Raw genomic sequence first — 15,481 nt, forward strand, 5'->3', positions numbered from 1 at the left:
GGCAACTTTAAGCGTGGAGGACTTTACCTTACAATAGCAAGCATGCCACAACGCCACAAATAGTGTCCTGCCACTTCAGGGTGTCCCAAAGGTGCTTTTTCAAGAGACAACTGGACTTTCTTGTTTTTTTCTTGAGCCTTGGTGGCACACTGGTTAGAGTGCTGTACTGTAGGCCACTTCTGCTGACTATTGGTTTCCTGCAGTTTGGCAGTTCAAATCCCACCAGGCTCAAGGCTGACTCAGTCTTTCATCCTTCCGAGGTGGGTAAAATGAGGACCCATAAGCTGACTCTGTAAAATCCACTTAGAGAGGGCTGTAAAACACTATAAAGCGGCATATAAGTCTAAGTGCTATTGCTATTGTTTGAAGATGTTTCGCCTCACATCCAAGAAGCTTCTTTAGCTCTGATTGGATGGTGAGGAATGGAAGGATTCACTTCAGGGTATAAATGCTGATGTTTTTTAAAAAATGTCCTAAGATAAGCCTGCGTGTCCTTTCTTTGCAGCCATCTCTGCACCACATTTCTTCCTCTCCCAGTCAAAACTCACACAGAACTTCACACAGTCAACATGCTGCTGTAACGTTTGCTGGGTTGGAAAATGCCATTGCTAGAGGCAAACCTGGTTTAAAAGCATAAACGATGTGCCTTTCCCCTATTTACAGGGTAGGGTGCAGATGGGGATATATATCTGTTTTGCAGAAAATAAAAAACAGGAACACTCAATCCACCAGTCTTGCAATCGCTGCTAGCATATTAAAGCAGATTTTATTGCCCTGGAGAGCCATCTAGTGGATTCTCAGCTGAAGCTAAAGGAGATAAAGGAAGTCGGTGGAGCTTGGTGCTTACATTTCATTAAAAAAAATGGTAAATGGAGTGTGCTAGTTTTGTAGACCAGCATTGTGACTGCCTTCAAGGTTTGGAGCACAGTGATAACTTTACTGTCTTCCAACTGGGAAGACAGTTATTCCTAACCAGTTAACTTAATATCTGTATTTGTATACTGCTTTATGTTCCTTTTCTAAAGGGGCAGGTGCTTCTTACTGCTATCTATATAACATTTCTTGCATTCTTACAGTTCAATACAACTGCCTTATCTTACAAGCAAGGGCTAAGAGAGGAGGGAAGGGTGATATGATAAGTCATAGAATTTACCGTTTTAAGATTTTTGCTAATAGAAATTATTAGAGGTTTAATCTTCAACAAATCACAAGCTAGACAAAATGCCAGCTAAAGATCACAAAAGAGCAGAAGGGATGCCATGATTGAGCAAAAATAACTAAAAAATTAACCCCCATGGTAGTAGGCACATCAGAGTCATAGCTAAAATCTTCAGACATCTTAAAGCAGTGATGTTCGGTAGTTACCTATGTTGCTTTAAAACAGAAACCGCAATGGATTGAAGGCCTGGCATTACTTGAAACTTATGAACAGGTTACTTACACATGTATGTGAAGGAAGGTGTGTTGGATATGTTTGCTACCTTGAGTTATTTGTAAAAAATAATAAAGGTGGGAATAAATAAAAATGATAATTCTTCATTCAAACTAAAAGGTCATCTTAATCATGACACAATTCTTTGCTAGAAATAGAAATATGCTAGGAAAACCTTGGAAATACACTAGGAAAACCTCAGAAATACAGTGGAGAATTGTTGGTCAAAATGATAGAATTAGCAGAGATGGCAAAATTAGTTTTCTTAAAGTTCAGCTACATTTGTTAGCAACTGAGAACCTCTTATGGACCTTTTTGCTGAAAAAAGAAAAAATGCATTGGAGATTTATGGATTTGATTATTACAAAGGGGAGTTTTTGGAAAGGAAAAGTTACATTGTAACCTTAGAGAGAGAGAGGGCAAAATGTAATACCACATACTGCTGTTAAGACCAGAAGTCACTTTATTATTTTTTCCTTTTTTTCTATTTTTTTCGTTTCATTTGTTTTGTTTTCTATTTTTCTCTTCAAAATTTAAATGGCTTTTATTCTATTAAATACTTATTTAATAAAAATTATAATGTTTTAAAAAGAAATGGGAATAGGCTTGTCTTGAGTCAAACTCTAAAAGCCATTATTTCTTGGATTTTGCAAAGTAACTTTCCTCCCCCATGGCTAATTGAAATGAAATCCAAGATTTTGCCAATTTTCCACACAATCTTGATCTTCATTGGCTAACAAACAACTGTTTGAAATAAAACAAATGATGACTTGACTAAGGCTTTAAAAAGGAATTAAGCTTTGCTACAATAATTTCTAACTTGGGTATCCTAGACTTACCTTCGACTCTTACGGAACGATGAACAGCATTCTTAACATAAGATTCACTAATATCCTTTGCAAGAGATCAAATCAAGACAGTATGTCCTCTTTCACCTCATGTATTTAAAATACTATAATAGTAAAACAGTATGAAGTTTCAGTTGAGTTTGGTGTAATGGTTAAAGGCAGCAAGATGAGTTAGGGTTCCAAGAAAACTGCAGGGTAGAGGCAGTCACGGATAATCGACATAACACTGACTCAAAAGCAAGATACCAGACATGATGAGAAAAAAATTATCCTCTTTTTTGGGGCAGAAATGACCTCCAAGGCAACTAAATTCTGCATTAGAATGCATTCTAGTGTTAATGATTCAGTCCCTCCCCCCATTTATAACTGGGGGGAGGGAAGGATGCATGATTTTACAATGTTAGCAATTTTAACTGTTATCAAATTGATGTTCATTTATTATTCATTAATATGTTACAAATATGTTTTTACTTCCAGACTCCAAATGCTCCTTTTGCTACCCCTTTCTGGTATATGAAGGGACTCCAGATGGGCAGGTGATACTTCAAATTTTTCTTTGTTCATCTTGGTTGCCACCATCAGGCTCACTCTGAAGTTTGCAGGTTGCGCAGGCTGGGAGATCCCATTTCACATGAGTAGGTGAGAGGTAGCACGGAAATCAGAATAGATGACAGCAGCAGAAATATTAACTAATTGATAACCAGCAGCTTTGTCATGTATATGGGCAAGAAACAGGCCTGGACCTTCTCACCACCTGCAGCCGTCTTCTGGCTGCTCAAAGATCAAAGGGTTGTATCTCAGAATACAAAATTTCCTCCACAAAGATTTTCCTCCACAAAAATGTGTCACTCTTGCGTGCATATGAAAATGTATATTATCATTAAATCCACTGCTACTGGAAGTATATAGCTGTTTCAGCTTGCCCAAGTTCATGTAACGAGTAGCATTTGCATTTCCAAATTCCATTCAGTTCTGACGGAACATTCATTCATCATCCCATATATCCTTAGTTCAGTCCACAATGGGAAGGAAATGGGGAAAAATTAAAAATTGCCCAGTTTTTGAGCTACCAATAGTACAATAAAACCACTTACTCAAGGCATATAGGACAGCACTCCAGAGGGTTAACGTCATTGCCCAGATCATTGGTTGCCCACTCCCCTCTTTGGAAGAGCTTTATAGCTCCCGCTGCCTTAAGAAAGTTCAAAACATTCTCAAAGATCCATTTCATCCTGGGCACTTTTTTTTTAATTATTACCATCTGGCAGATGGTACAGGATAATAAAAACAAGGACAAATAGGCTGAAAAACAGCTTCTATCCCAGAGCAGTAACTCTTACTGAATTCTATTGTATAGTGCAATATTAATGTAATATTAGGGGTTTTCAATTCAATTGTATAGAATGTGAAGGATGTGTGTTTGTGTTTTTTCATAGTCATATAGTGTACACTGAAGGTGGTATTTAATTTCATTGTACAAGGTGCAATGACAATAAAGTAAACATGGCTGTTCAGGATTGTGGAAGGAACAAGGCTGAACAAGTTTCAGCTATTTTAATACTTTAGCCAAATTTAAGAATCAGCAGCCTATTTCCAAATTGAGTTAAGAATCAGCAGCCTATTCCCAAAGTGAGTGATCGAAACTATTAATATATTTTAGAGGAATATAACACAAAAATATTAGGTAAATTTAGGCAAGTTGAAAAGCAATGCACTTTGAAATGGATTCTAGAAGAGATAAATTAAAGGCCAGTGCTAAATGTATTTCCCTAATGAAGCCAAACTCCAGGATTAAAAAAAATGATTCTTCATAATTGGAATACCAGGTAAAGTAAGGCATTTTCATATGGCAGCTGCACCCTGGAGCCTGCAAATATGTTGCGGATGTATTGAAAAATGTAAGCTAGATCATAACCTTTGGAAAGCCTCATTTTTGTATTTATAACTTCAGTCCAAATATTGCCACACAAGAAAAGAAAATTGTTTGAGACAGTGATGACTTTATTAAGAGGGGAGATGTTACTGAAACATTGTTTCTTCCAGCCTCTCTACTTCCTCAGAGGCAGATGGAACAAAGTGCCTCTAACTGCAAAATACAGAGCCAAGTTATAAGAATAAGAAAACCAAATAGTCTTTACTCCTTAGATGCCATATGAACCATCAGGTCTACCACACGATTGCTGTATCCATATTCATTATCATACCTAAGAAAGAAAAGGAGGGTCTTTTAGTCTTGAGAAAAATAGCCATTAGCAAATATAGCAGCATGAAGCCATTGCTTGCCACCTCTGCTGTTGACCAGAATATTAAATGTTGCACCTCCACCTCTTCCCAAACCCAGTAAGACAACTAACAGCCATCATCAACCCCCTTCCATCTCTTACCAGGAGACCAGCTTGACAAAATGATCATTGAGAGCAATGCCAGCAGCTGCATCAAAGATGGAAGAGCGGATATCACCATTGAAGTCAGAAGAGACCACCTGGGGGAGAAGTAGTAGATGTTATAATCCACTGAAAAGCGAAGTCTCGAATTTAAGCCTCCATGTATATTTACAAGAGAAATCAAATGAACCTAAATGGAATGGTTGGTTGTACGAGATGATCACATTTTACATGTTGAAGACAGAGAAGAAAAAGCATATTTTATGACTACATACAGTCATGTCTACAATACCTAAACAGGTTACCACAATTGTTACAAAATGCTCCAATGGACTGATAAGTTATTTTTGTATCATCAATTTTTTTCAGTTTACCTGGTCCTCTGTGTATCCCAGAAAACCCTTCATTGGGCCTTCAGAAGCTGCCTTCACAACTTTCTTAATATCATCATACTTCGCCTAAGAAAGCAAGTGAGGGAGACAGAAGTATTAAATAATCGAATCCTGCCCCAATTTCCTAATGTGCTTACAGTCAATTCATTCTCTCCAATATCTGCTACCATTTAAATAGTCTTGGCAAAAAGCATGTTCAAAATCTCAAGGACCACAAGTTCTGCACTCCTAATTTAAGTTACAAAGAATTTGATTGCAGTACATTTAGAGCAGCATTTCCCAATCTGGCATCTCCCATAATTGAGTTTGAACAAACTCCCCAAAACCTAGAAAAGTATGGGCCATCAAATGTGGACTGCCAAGCATTGGTTAGCCATCACATGAGTTTTCTGAACCTCTTTGCTGATCTAGATTTTTGAACCCCCGTTTTGTACTAGCAGTAAAAAGCAGGTTCAGAGCTACCATAGGAAGGAGTACTCACCGGTTTCTCTAAGCGGCATGTTAAGTCCACAACAGAAACATTTGGAGTTGGGACACGGAAAGCCATTCCTGTGAGTTTCCTGTGAATGTCGGAAAAGATTCAAGTTAAGATATACATAGTCCTTGTTTTGGCCTATGACACACTCACTTGCCTTTGTGCTCAGGCACGCTTACCCATTCAGATCAGGAATGACTTTGCCTACAGCCTTGGCTGCACCTGTGGATGCTGGGATGATATTCTGAGCTGCTCCTCTGCCATCTCTCCACAGCTTCCCAGAGGGGCCATCCACAGTCTTCTGTGTGGCCGTGATGGCATGAACGGTGGTCTGGAATAGAAGCAGCAGCATAGATCATTTATACCACAGGGGAAAATTTGCACACATGATCACCATTCCCATTTAACATTTCACCATTATGCAACACAATTCTTAATTCTTTTAAGTGTTGAGAAACAGAGGAACCACCTAGGACTTGTGCAATTCACATACCATAAGACCTTCCACAATGCCGTAGTTGTCATGGATGACTTTGGCCAGCGGTGCCAGGCAGTTGGTAGTGCAAGAAGCATTGCTGGGGAAAAATAAAAGGGAAGAAGCCCTCAGTGGATGCACATGCACCATTTTAGAAGACCTATGTTATTCTGGCAATACAGCCCTGCTTCCCCCTTGCTTTCCCCTATAGTCACCTGACAACTTTCAAAGATTTGTCGTATTTATCATGATTGACACCCATCACAAACATGGGAGCATCAGCTGATGGGGCAGATATTATAACACGTTTAGCACCACCCTTCAAGTGAGCCTGTAAGGGAAAAGAGTAACATTTTACTTCTTATTAAAAAAAAAAAAAAATACAAATAATCCAAGACTGAACTGCAAGCAACACTCTTAAGAACAATCCAGTCACACATTGCTATGCAAATTCTTTTCTCATATAGTATGATGGAAATGTTTGATAATTTTTTATTTATCGAATTTTATTTGCCACCGATCTCACAATTCAAGCGGCTAAGCAAATAAATAATTTAAAGTAGCCATGTCTAAATGCCAAAATCATTGTTTCACCATAGCACTCCATCAAAGGATCTATTCCTCCTCAGAAGATAGGTGTTTTGAGCATATGTACATAAGACATTAAATTCTAAAAAAAAATATAGAATTTTGTTGTTCAGTTGCAAAGTCACGTCCCACTCTTAGCAACCCTCATAAAAATATAATACAAAACACTTATGAATCCAGATGTCATCCAAATTTTCCATCAGTATCAGGACTGTACACCTATCTTTACAGCAGAAATGTATACAATGCTCCCTTCTGTAAGAGATACTTACACTAGCTTTCTCTGTGGTGGTGAAAACACCAGTTGATTCTACAACATATTCGGCACCAGCCTCACCCCACTTAATGTTTGCAGGATCACGCCTGGCAAGAAGAAAAGAGAGAAAGACAAGCTTAGACTCCGCAAGCAAGAAATAGACTACACAAGTAAAGAAAACCTGAATGGAGGGGGTGTTACTCACTCTTGGAAAACAGTGATGGCATTTCCATTGATGACAAGTTTTCCATTCTCAGCATGGACAGTTCCACGGAAGCGGCCATGAGTAGAGTCATATTTAAACATGTACACCTGAAATTAAGACACACAACATTAATGTAGCTTACTGGAACACATTTCTAGAATATTGGAGGGGAGTGTTGACATATGAATGTTTCTATGATTGAGTGTAACTTCTTGCTTTGCCTTAAAAAGCAGATAAAATCAGGCCCCGTGAAGAACAACAGAGGATTATTACCATGTAATTCAGATCAATGAATGGGTCATTGATGGCAACGACTTGGACTTTGTCACTGGTGGTTGCTGCTCTGGTGACCAGACGGCCAATACGGCCAAAACTAAAGGAAAAATATAAAAAACAACTGTTATCTCCAGAATGGGTTAAGAGAACTAATTCTGCTCCACATGTAGGAAAGAACAGAAGAGCAGTTTGATAAAGCATCAAGGGTCACCTTTTTGGATAGGAAAAAAACCAGATTGGAGTAACTACTAGAATCACTGAGAATCAGATGGCATGAAAATATTTACTGGCAAATATTAGGACAAATAACATGGTGTCCTGCAGAAAATCAGAGTCATTAACATAGTTTATTAGCACTGGCTATGCAAAATAAGGATGACAATTGTACTACAAAATACTTAAGATATCCGATACCTATTTCTGGTTTAGTCTCTAAACTTGATCTAGTTCTGGGCAAAGGAATTTATTGAAGGTAGACTTTCTGCTTTAACACTGAATATCTATTCGAGCTTTCTCTCTGGCATTTTCAATGGCAGCAAAACATCCCTACAGAGACATACTGCGTAACTGCTTTTGGAATATACAGCCCAAGTTCCACGTTTGACTTGTCCTACTCTCAGCAAATTCCACTGGAGACGCTCACCACCAGGCTGATAGAGCCATCCTCTACCAATATCAGAATGAAGACTGGTAGGATACGGCTCAGAAAATCCTTCTCAGTTTCTTTGCAGAGGTAAGGGGCCAATGAGAAAATAGAGGATGGGAGGATGGCAGGGATGTGACTCTCCCCATGAGAAACATACTTCAGAGCCTTAAAACAGTATGTGGCTTTAGAGGATCATGTCACCGCTTTGTATTTGAAACAAAGAGCATCCTTACAGGAAACCGAATAACTCCCCTCCCTCCCCCAAACTTGTGGTCATCCTCCTTCAACACCCGCCTTTTTTTTTCTCTGCAGCAGGAACACCTATTGAAATTACCATACAGATTGCAGTTTGGAAACGATTTCCCTCTTAAATCAGCAAGATTGCTCTAAAATGTTTGAGTGTGCTTTCAAAATTACAGATTTTTATGACTACCAAAAGCATAAAGGGGAACTGAAGATTGTACAATTTTATAGTTGCACAAGGCTGCCTTATGGAAAGTCTTTAAGAGTTACCTAGCAAGAATGCTTCGGGGTTTCTTATCTCTAAAATTCAAAACTAGAGGGTTTTCAAGGAACACACCCAAATCTCTGCCAAGAAATAATTTATCTTGCCCGCCAGGCTCTAAAAAGCAGTTCTTGTTATTTCATTTACAGTTGCACAAGGTTGCCTTATGGAAAGTCTTTAAGAGTTATCTAACAAGAATGTCTTTATACACAGAGGCAGAACTTGGGTTGCATCTGCCCATTTGTCTTTCCTAGGGGATGCTACTTGAAACTCCCTTCTTTACACTCCTCCATCCTGCTAGTGAAAGGTCAAACACTAACTTTAGAGCCAGTCGCTCTCAGAAACTGAACTGGAGTTATCTGGTTACAGTGTTTGGCTGCTAAGGAGAGCAAGAAGGTCACATTCTTAACAGGCCCTTCAAATCGAAGGATATATAATCCTCCCTGCAGACATTTTGAGATGCTCCATGTTTGCAGCATGTAAAAGTATCAGGAAAATAATTATATATGTGTGTGTGTGTGTGTGTGTATGGTGTATGTATGTATGTAGAATTAAAAGCAATATAAAGACCAGAGAACTATTGTAGCTTCCTGATAGGAATGACTCAGCAATCAGCATTTAGGAAAATGAGTCAGTCCGGGTTTCCTGCACCCATCGCAGCCACAAGCCTGTTCCATGTGCTTCGGCTCTCCCAGAGCACGTTGAAATAAAAAGGCCCAAAGACGGCAGCCTTAAAAATGTATGCAGGGTGACACTTGAGCCAGAAAGAGTGCCAAGAAAGACACAAGCAGATCCTGATGGAAACAGCTGCTGGAAAGGGGGAGGGCTGGGATGACTTCTAGATGTCCTTGGAAAGGAAAGGAATGCTGGGCTGGAAGCTCCCCCTGCAGCCTCCCAAGGTCTGCAAAGCAGCTCAGGCTGGACAGCAATGCTGGCCATCCCTACACCAGAGTCCCCCTATTGGCCGGAAAGTTATTCAAGCTCCCATGAGAGGGTTGCCCCTCCTTCCCTCCCTCCTCTCCTGCCATGCACAGGCAGACTCGCTGCACGTCCGCCCCCTCTGGACTCACCCGTTGATACCAACTTTCACCATCTTCGCCGCTGGAAAAACCGTTCCTAGAGAAAGGAGGAGGCAAACTTCGTCAGCCGGTTCCAGAAACTTCAAACCTTTCCTCCCCCACCCACCCCCAAATATTCACCACAGGCTTTCAATTATGTCGGAGCCGATGAACGTCCGTCCTAAACGCCCGTTTCTCGCCTTTCGCCCAACTGCCTTCCCCTCGCCCGCGAAAACTTTTCCCCTTTGTGAGGGAGCTTCGCCGCCTCACGGCCGGCAGACGGGAGGCGAATTAAGAAGCCTCACGGAAGAGAAAGGAAACCGCGCGCTGGGCCTGCGACGCCTTCCACACCTGCGAGAATTTGAGGCATGTGGGGGCGCAACTGTCTTTCCGGAATATTCCCCCGCCCCACGCAACCTGTAAACTTTCTCGAAACTTTGTTCCTGCCCTGCCCGCTCAGTCGTGTATTCTTGTTCCGCGGCTGCCGCTCCTACCCCGCGCAATGCAAGATTAAAGTTCCAGTTCAGTCACGCCCGGTACCGACTAAGGTCTATAAACGCTCCCCTTCCCAGCCGGCCCACAGCAACGAGGCACAAGCCGGCACTTTTTGCATGGGACGGTACTCGGGCGGCTCCCCTCACCACAGCGTTCTTGGCTTGCGTCTTTCGAGCCCGCAGCCCAGCAAAGTTGCAACACCAAGAGCTGCCTCCATCCCCACCCCACCACCCCCGGTTGAAAGGGAGCGCTTACCCGAGAGGTCCTGACCTTACTCAGCTCCGCAGATGCAGTGAGGAGGTGAGAAGGCAGGCCCCCTCGGCTCTACCCTTTATACAGCCCAGTATGGTAATGACGAGGCCTGACCTCCGGCGCCAACACCGAATCAGAGCGCGAGGGGGCGGCGGAGGGGAGGCTAATGTCGGGAGTGGAGATCCCCAAGCCCGGCGCCATTTCCCTCCCTCCCGCCCTGCTTTCCATCCGGCTCGGAGAAAGACTCTTTGTTCTCCCTCGCCACGATTCCTCATCCTTCTTCGCTCGGTGGCCTCCCCCACTCCCAACAACGCTTGTTTGACCCGAATCGCTATGGCAAATGGACCATTTTGGCTAGGGCGGCAGATGATTTATCGATCAGTTACTTCAAGTTTGGCACCTGCGGGATTTTGCAATCTCGATAAAGTACTTTGGAATCAAAAGCCGCTTCCTAAACCTTGTACGTTTGCCAGGCTCAAAAGACGAGTCATGTTACCAGCAGATTCATGCAATCCATTAAGTCGTGGTTTGAATTTAACTAGTAAGTATTGTAACCCACTATTGATTGGGTTAACACAATATATAGTCAGGAACCAAAGCCGTTACAGCCCAGCTTGTTCTGTGAGTATGGCTTAGGAAAACTAGCACAAAAGAAATCACATTCTTTCATGCTCTGCTTGTTAACTCAGTCAACCGCTATTGAGAGAATTTTGGGATTAGAAGAAACATTGTTCTCGTGCAATAGTTCAATCCCTGTATTAGCTGTGACCGCAAAACAGAACCCACATATTCAGAAGCAGTTTAATGCAAAAATCAATCTACAATCTACAACCCACAAAATTCTTAGGAATGCCTGACTCTAAATAATTGCAGTAATAACTAGAGTCAACTTTTATGGAACATGATATGTATCATTTCCCCCCAAAAAATGATTCATGAAACAAGCAATGAAGTAAGGCATACAGATCAAAATACTGTAAATCAATTCTCGCTTGCAATCTTTAGCAGCCAAATGTTGGGGCTTATTCCAAAATCACTGAGTCTCAGGAAAGTTCAGACAACTGGAAAGATGCAGTTGCATTGGGAATGGATGGTTCAAGACCTCTTTCTTAAGTATAAGGACAATATCTCAAAACACAGAATGGCTGAATTCACACAGCCCATATCTAAGCCATAAACCATTTTTAGTAAAGTGATAGGCTAAGCTAAATCATGTACATTTTGGATGATTGCTTATACAGTGTAAACCTGGTTACCCTTTGATTTTTCTAGATCTGAGTATTATGTGCAGAAAAATCATGAAGGATATCAGAGTTCTGATTCTGTAATTTCACCAACATAATTTAGCTCATTATTGGAATCAACCTGCCTTGTAACCCTGCACAATTCTGTAAAAATTACTTGCACTGAGATTAGTAGGAGAAACCACAAAATTACTTCAGTTTCATTTCTTTTCCTTTTTCCCCCGCCCAGCCCAAAGAGGAAATGTGTGTGCCATAATTAATAATAGTAACAGGGTTAGAGGCGAAACATAGTCTTCCAAGACGGACCCATTATAAGTTGAAAAGAATATCCTTCCTTCCAACTCTTTCCCCCATCCCAAAACAAGAGAATTGCCCTGGCTTTACAAGTCAAGGCATAACCTGTTATCCGAAGGAGGCTCTTACATCCCCACGCTGCCTTTTGGTATATCTCACAAGAGGAGATATATTTATAACTGTGCTAAAAATTACTTCTGCAGAAAGCACTCTTAAAAAGTGGTCCAATGCAGAAGCCCTGGGTAAGTGTTCCATGTAACTGCATAAGGGTTGCATTATTAGGCAAACTAGTGTAACAACTTGTATCAGGCCATCTGTTACATTTTGTTTCATTTGTTTCCTCACATGCCTAGGAAACACTCAATCATGAAATAGAAAGTTACTGTGTTTAGAAGCAAATGTGTATTTGAAAGAACCTTTGGGAGAATAGTTCAGCCCATATAAATCCTAGATAAATTTATGAGTTGCAGATTAATTATGGTCATTGCAATGTACTTCTACTCATGTTTATTCAGGACAACTCTCCCTCCCCCCCAACGGAGGCCTTTTCTTGCTGTTTTTTTTGCATTCCTCCAGCAAAGCCTACTCATTGATCCAACAAAGTCCCTCCCTTCTCCAGCCTTTTCACTACTTCAGCGTGAGCAGCATGTCTAATAAGGAAAAAAACACTGAAGTTCCTCCTAGAATTCTACTGGAGGAACGTGACAGCGGAAATCCCGCCTTCTCATTGCATTGGGCTGCGCGGATCAATTGAATCTGCACTCTTGCCCCCTTTGCACAATACAATTGGAGTTGGCTACAAATTGCCTTAGCAGCCTCCGGCAGTCCATAGCCCAGGAAAGTATATTGCTGCGATAAGAAATCACACTATGGGGGGATGCAGGCATGTTTTATGTTAAGCAGGAGTAAGTGGTAGGAGTATCCCTCTAGCAAATCACTGGGAATTATGCCTCAAAGCAAACAAGCAAAATGAGTAGAAGCCAAAGTTTCTCCTGGTAATACATTAATTTTTATTACATTTCCATTAAATATTTTTTAGGAAAGGAAAGGGAAAAATAAATTTAGTGAATAAACAGGGAATTTAGAAGCACTATAGAGTTAGGTCACAATTTTCAATATTTCATTAATTTTAACTTAATATCTTTTGAAAACAAAAATTAAGAGTAAAAAGTTACAATAAATTCTATTCAAGCTACTAAAGATCTACTAGGATTTAACAAATATTTACTGCAAGAATGTTAAGATGTTAAGATAAACCCATATTTCATATATGGTGCAAAGTCATATATAGCATTGTAAATTATCAGGTTTACTTTTGAAATAAAACATTTTGGACACTGAGTTGTCCTTTCTACAACTTTGTTTGCCATTCTTCCTCAGATCAAGTTGTATGCATCCTGGAAGCAGTTGCCATATGCAACACTAGTTTCAAAATATTTAATTTAATATTCATAATTTAAATATTTAATTTAATATTCATAATGTTTAATTAAATACTAATAATAATTCAAAATTAAATATAAATATTTAATTTAAAAATAGTGATACACTGCTGTTGTGAAATGTGCACAACTATAAATGGGTTTGCAGATTAGAGATAGGAGAAAGTAAATCTCCACCTCTGTGAGCTATATATGACCTGTTTGGGCCATATTATAACTGATTTCAAAATGGTACTTAGCAGTTCTCGGGAGGGAGGGAATTGAATGTGATTCATCTCCAACTGGACTACTTATTTACCCTCTGGGTACTCAGATAAATGCCTGCACTGCAGATCAGGTGTCATCTTAACTGTATAAGGATTAAGCTATTTGATACTTACCAAGGCCAATGAGCATTGATAAAATGTGAAATGGTATATTTTAGACTTTAAGATACACCGGGATAATGTTGTTCAGTGTTTATATATTTGATGTGGATGCAGTGAGGCCTGTGTTCATAGATCTGAATCATGGGCATTTATAACCCCTCTTTAAAAAAATACTTCACTTGAAAATGACATGTAGTAATGATTTTGCTCAGTGATGTTATTTGAGAATTCTAAATCATCAAATTTATCATTAAAAATAGATGAAACCATGCTAGCAAAAATTAAGGCCTTCATTTTTAAAATTTCCAGTCACATAATATCTAGTCAATTTCTTACTTACGTGCCTATACCCTCGAGCAGGATTCTGAGTAATGGGTGAATAACCTGAAAGGTCTTTTTTTTAAAAAAATGATTACTTGAATATTTTAGCCATGATAATAGAAACTCAATTATTTCTTGTGCTATATGGAAAATGGAGAGAAAACAGCTGAGGAGCTGCTGAGGAGAAGCAGGTGGAGGGTAGTAGATTCCAAGGGATTCTGGAGAAAGCTTATCTGGCTCGAGATGTAAGTTGATTCCTATCACCCAACCGGTATTCCCTGCGTTACAGAACAACCTAGGGACTAAGTTTAGCCCTGGTGGAGTTTACAACCTTTATCAAAAGGTCAAACGGCTAGTTTATGATTCGATGCTCACAAAATGCCAAGGGGTTGGTGGTCCCTGTTACCATAATCTGCATAGAATAATTTCTGCATTGGAAATGGCTGATTAAGTAACCAAGCAGCATGTCACTCATCAGTCTATGTCATCAGAATAACTTTATTGTCATGTACACTATAATCAGCATACATTAAAATGAAATGTTGTTGCATGCAGCCGTCAAAGGGTCACCACCTCCAATGTACATGGAGCATGACAAAATAAATAAATACAAAATTATGCATATGCCCACATATATTACATGACACAGAGAAACAACACGTCCTGATGTATACATATACATGGCGAGAAAAACGAATCTTGCAAGTTCACCAGATGGATGGCATAGGGGACAAAACTTTATAGAATTTGGTAGTCCTGCTAGAAATACTTTGAAACCTCTCCCAGAGGAGAGCAACAGAAACAGACCGTGAAGTGGGTGCATGGGGTCTCTAACAATGCTTTGAGGTCTAAGCACATAGTGCTTATAAGCAGTATCCTGAATGACAGGAAGTGAGCTTCCTATTATCTTGGCTGACCTTACCACTCTCTGTAGGGACTTTCTCTCTGAGGCACTGCAGCTGCCAAACTAAACAGTAATGCAGTTTGTTAAAACACTCTCAGTCAGGCCTCTGTAAAAAATGGCCAGGACAGAAGGAGAACAAATAGCCTAGTTGAAAATTACAGACCAATCTCTTTATGTTGCATCAGCTGTAAAGTCATGGAATCCATTATTAACCAATCCATTATCCTCCACTTAGAGTCAAGCAACCTACTCTCTAATAAACAATTTGGTTTCAGTCTATCCTGTAATCTGCAACTCTTACACTGCAAAAACATATGGACTACATAACTCAATCAGGGCAAAGCAATAAACGCAACCTACATAGAAGCCTTTGATTCAGTGGTACATGACAAACTACTCCTAAAACTAAAATCTTGCAGTATCTCTGGGACTTCCGGTTTGTCGGCTTCGGTGACAGCAGGGATTCGCTTTTCTCTGCGATCCCTGCTGTGCTAGCTGCCTTGGTGCCTCCGATCCTGACGGATTTGGAGGCTAAGGCTGCCCTGTTGGCGCAGCTGAAGAAAGGGGGGATCCGGACAGGGGTTGAGGGGTATCGCAACCCCCCCCCCAGCCGGCAATAAC

General features: G+C 40.4%; 1 protein-coding gene across 1 annotated transcript; it reads right to left on the minus strand.

The window, feature by feature from the left end:
• Positions 1-4,260: 4,260 nt before the first annotated feature.
• GAPDH (glyceraldehyde-3-phosphate dehydrogenase) lies at positions 4,261-10,343 on the minus strand. Its single transcript, XM_026713383.2, has 12 exons — positions 10,291-10,343; positions 9,553-9,598; positions 7,329-7,428; positions 7,056-7,162; positions 6,867-6,957; positions 6,222-6,337; positions 6,025-6,106; positions 5,711-5,862; positions 5,538-5,616; positions 5,039-5,122; positions 4,665-4,762; positions 4,261-4,484 (listed from the first exon to the last, which is right to left on the minus strand). Exons 2-12 carry the CDS (start codon positions 9,573-9,575, stop codon positions 4,415-4,417), a joined length of 1,002 nt encoding a protein of 333 aa, XP_026569168.1. The 5' UTR covers positions 9,576-9,598; positions 10,291-10,343; the 3' UTR covers positions 4,261-4,414.
• Positions 10,344-15,481: the final 5,138 nt, after the last annotated feature.

Source organism: Pseudonaja textilis, chromosome 2 (genome assembly GCF_049901715.1).
Source record: "Pseudonaja textilis isolate UNSWEBS1 chromosome 2, rPseTex1.2, whole genome shotgun sequence".
In the NCBI taxonomy this organism is placed as follows: domain Eukaryota; kingdom Metazoa; phylum Chordata; class Lepidosauria; order Squamata; family Elapidae; genus Pseudonaja; species Pseudonaja textilis.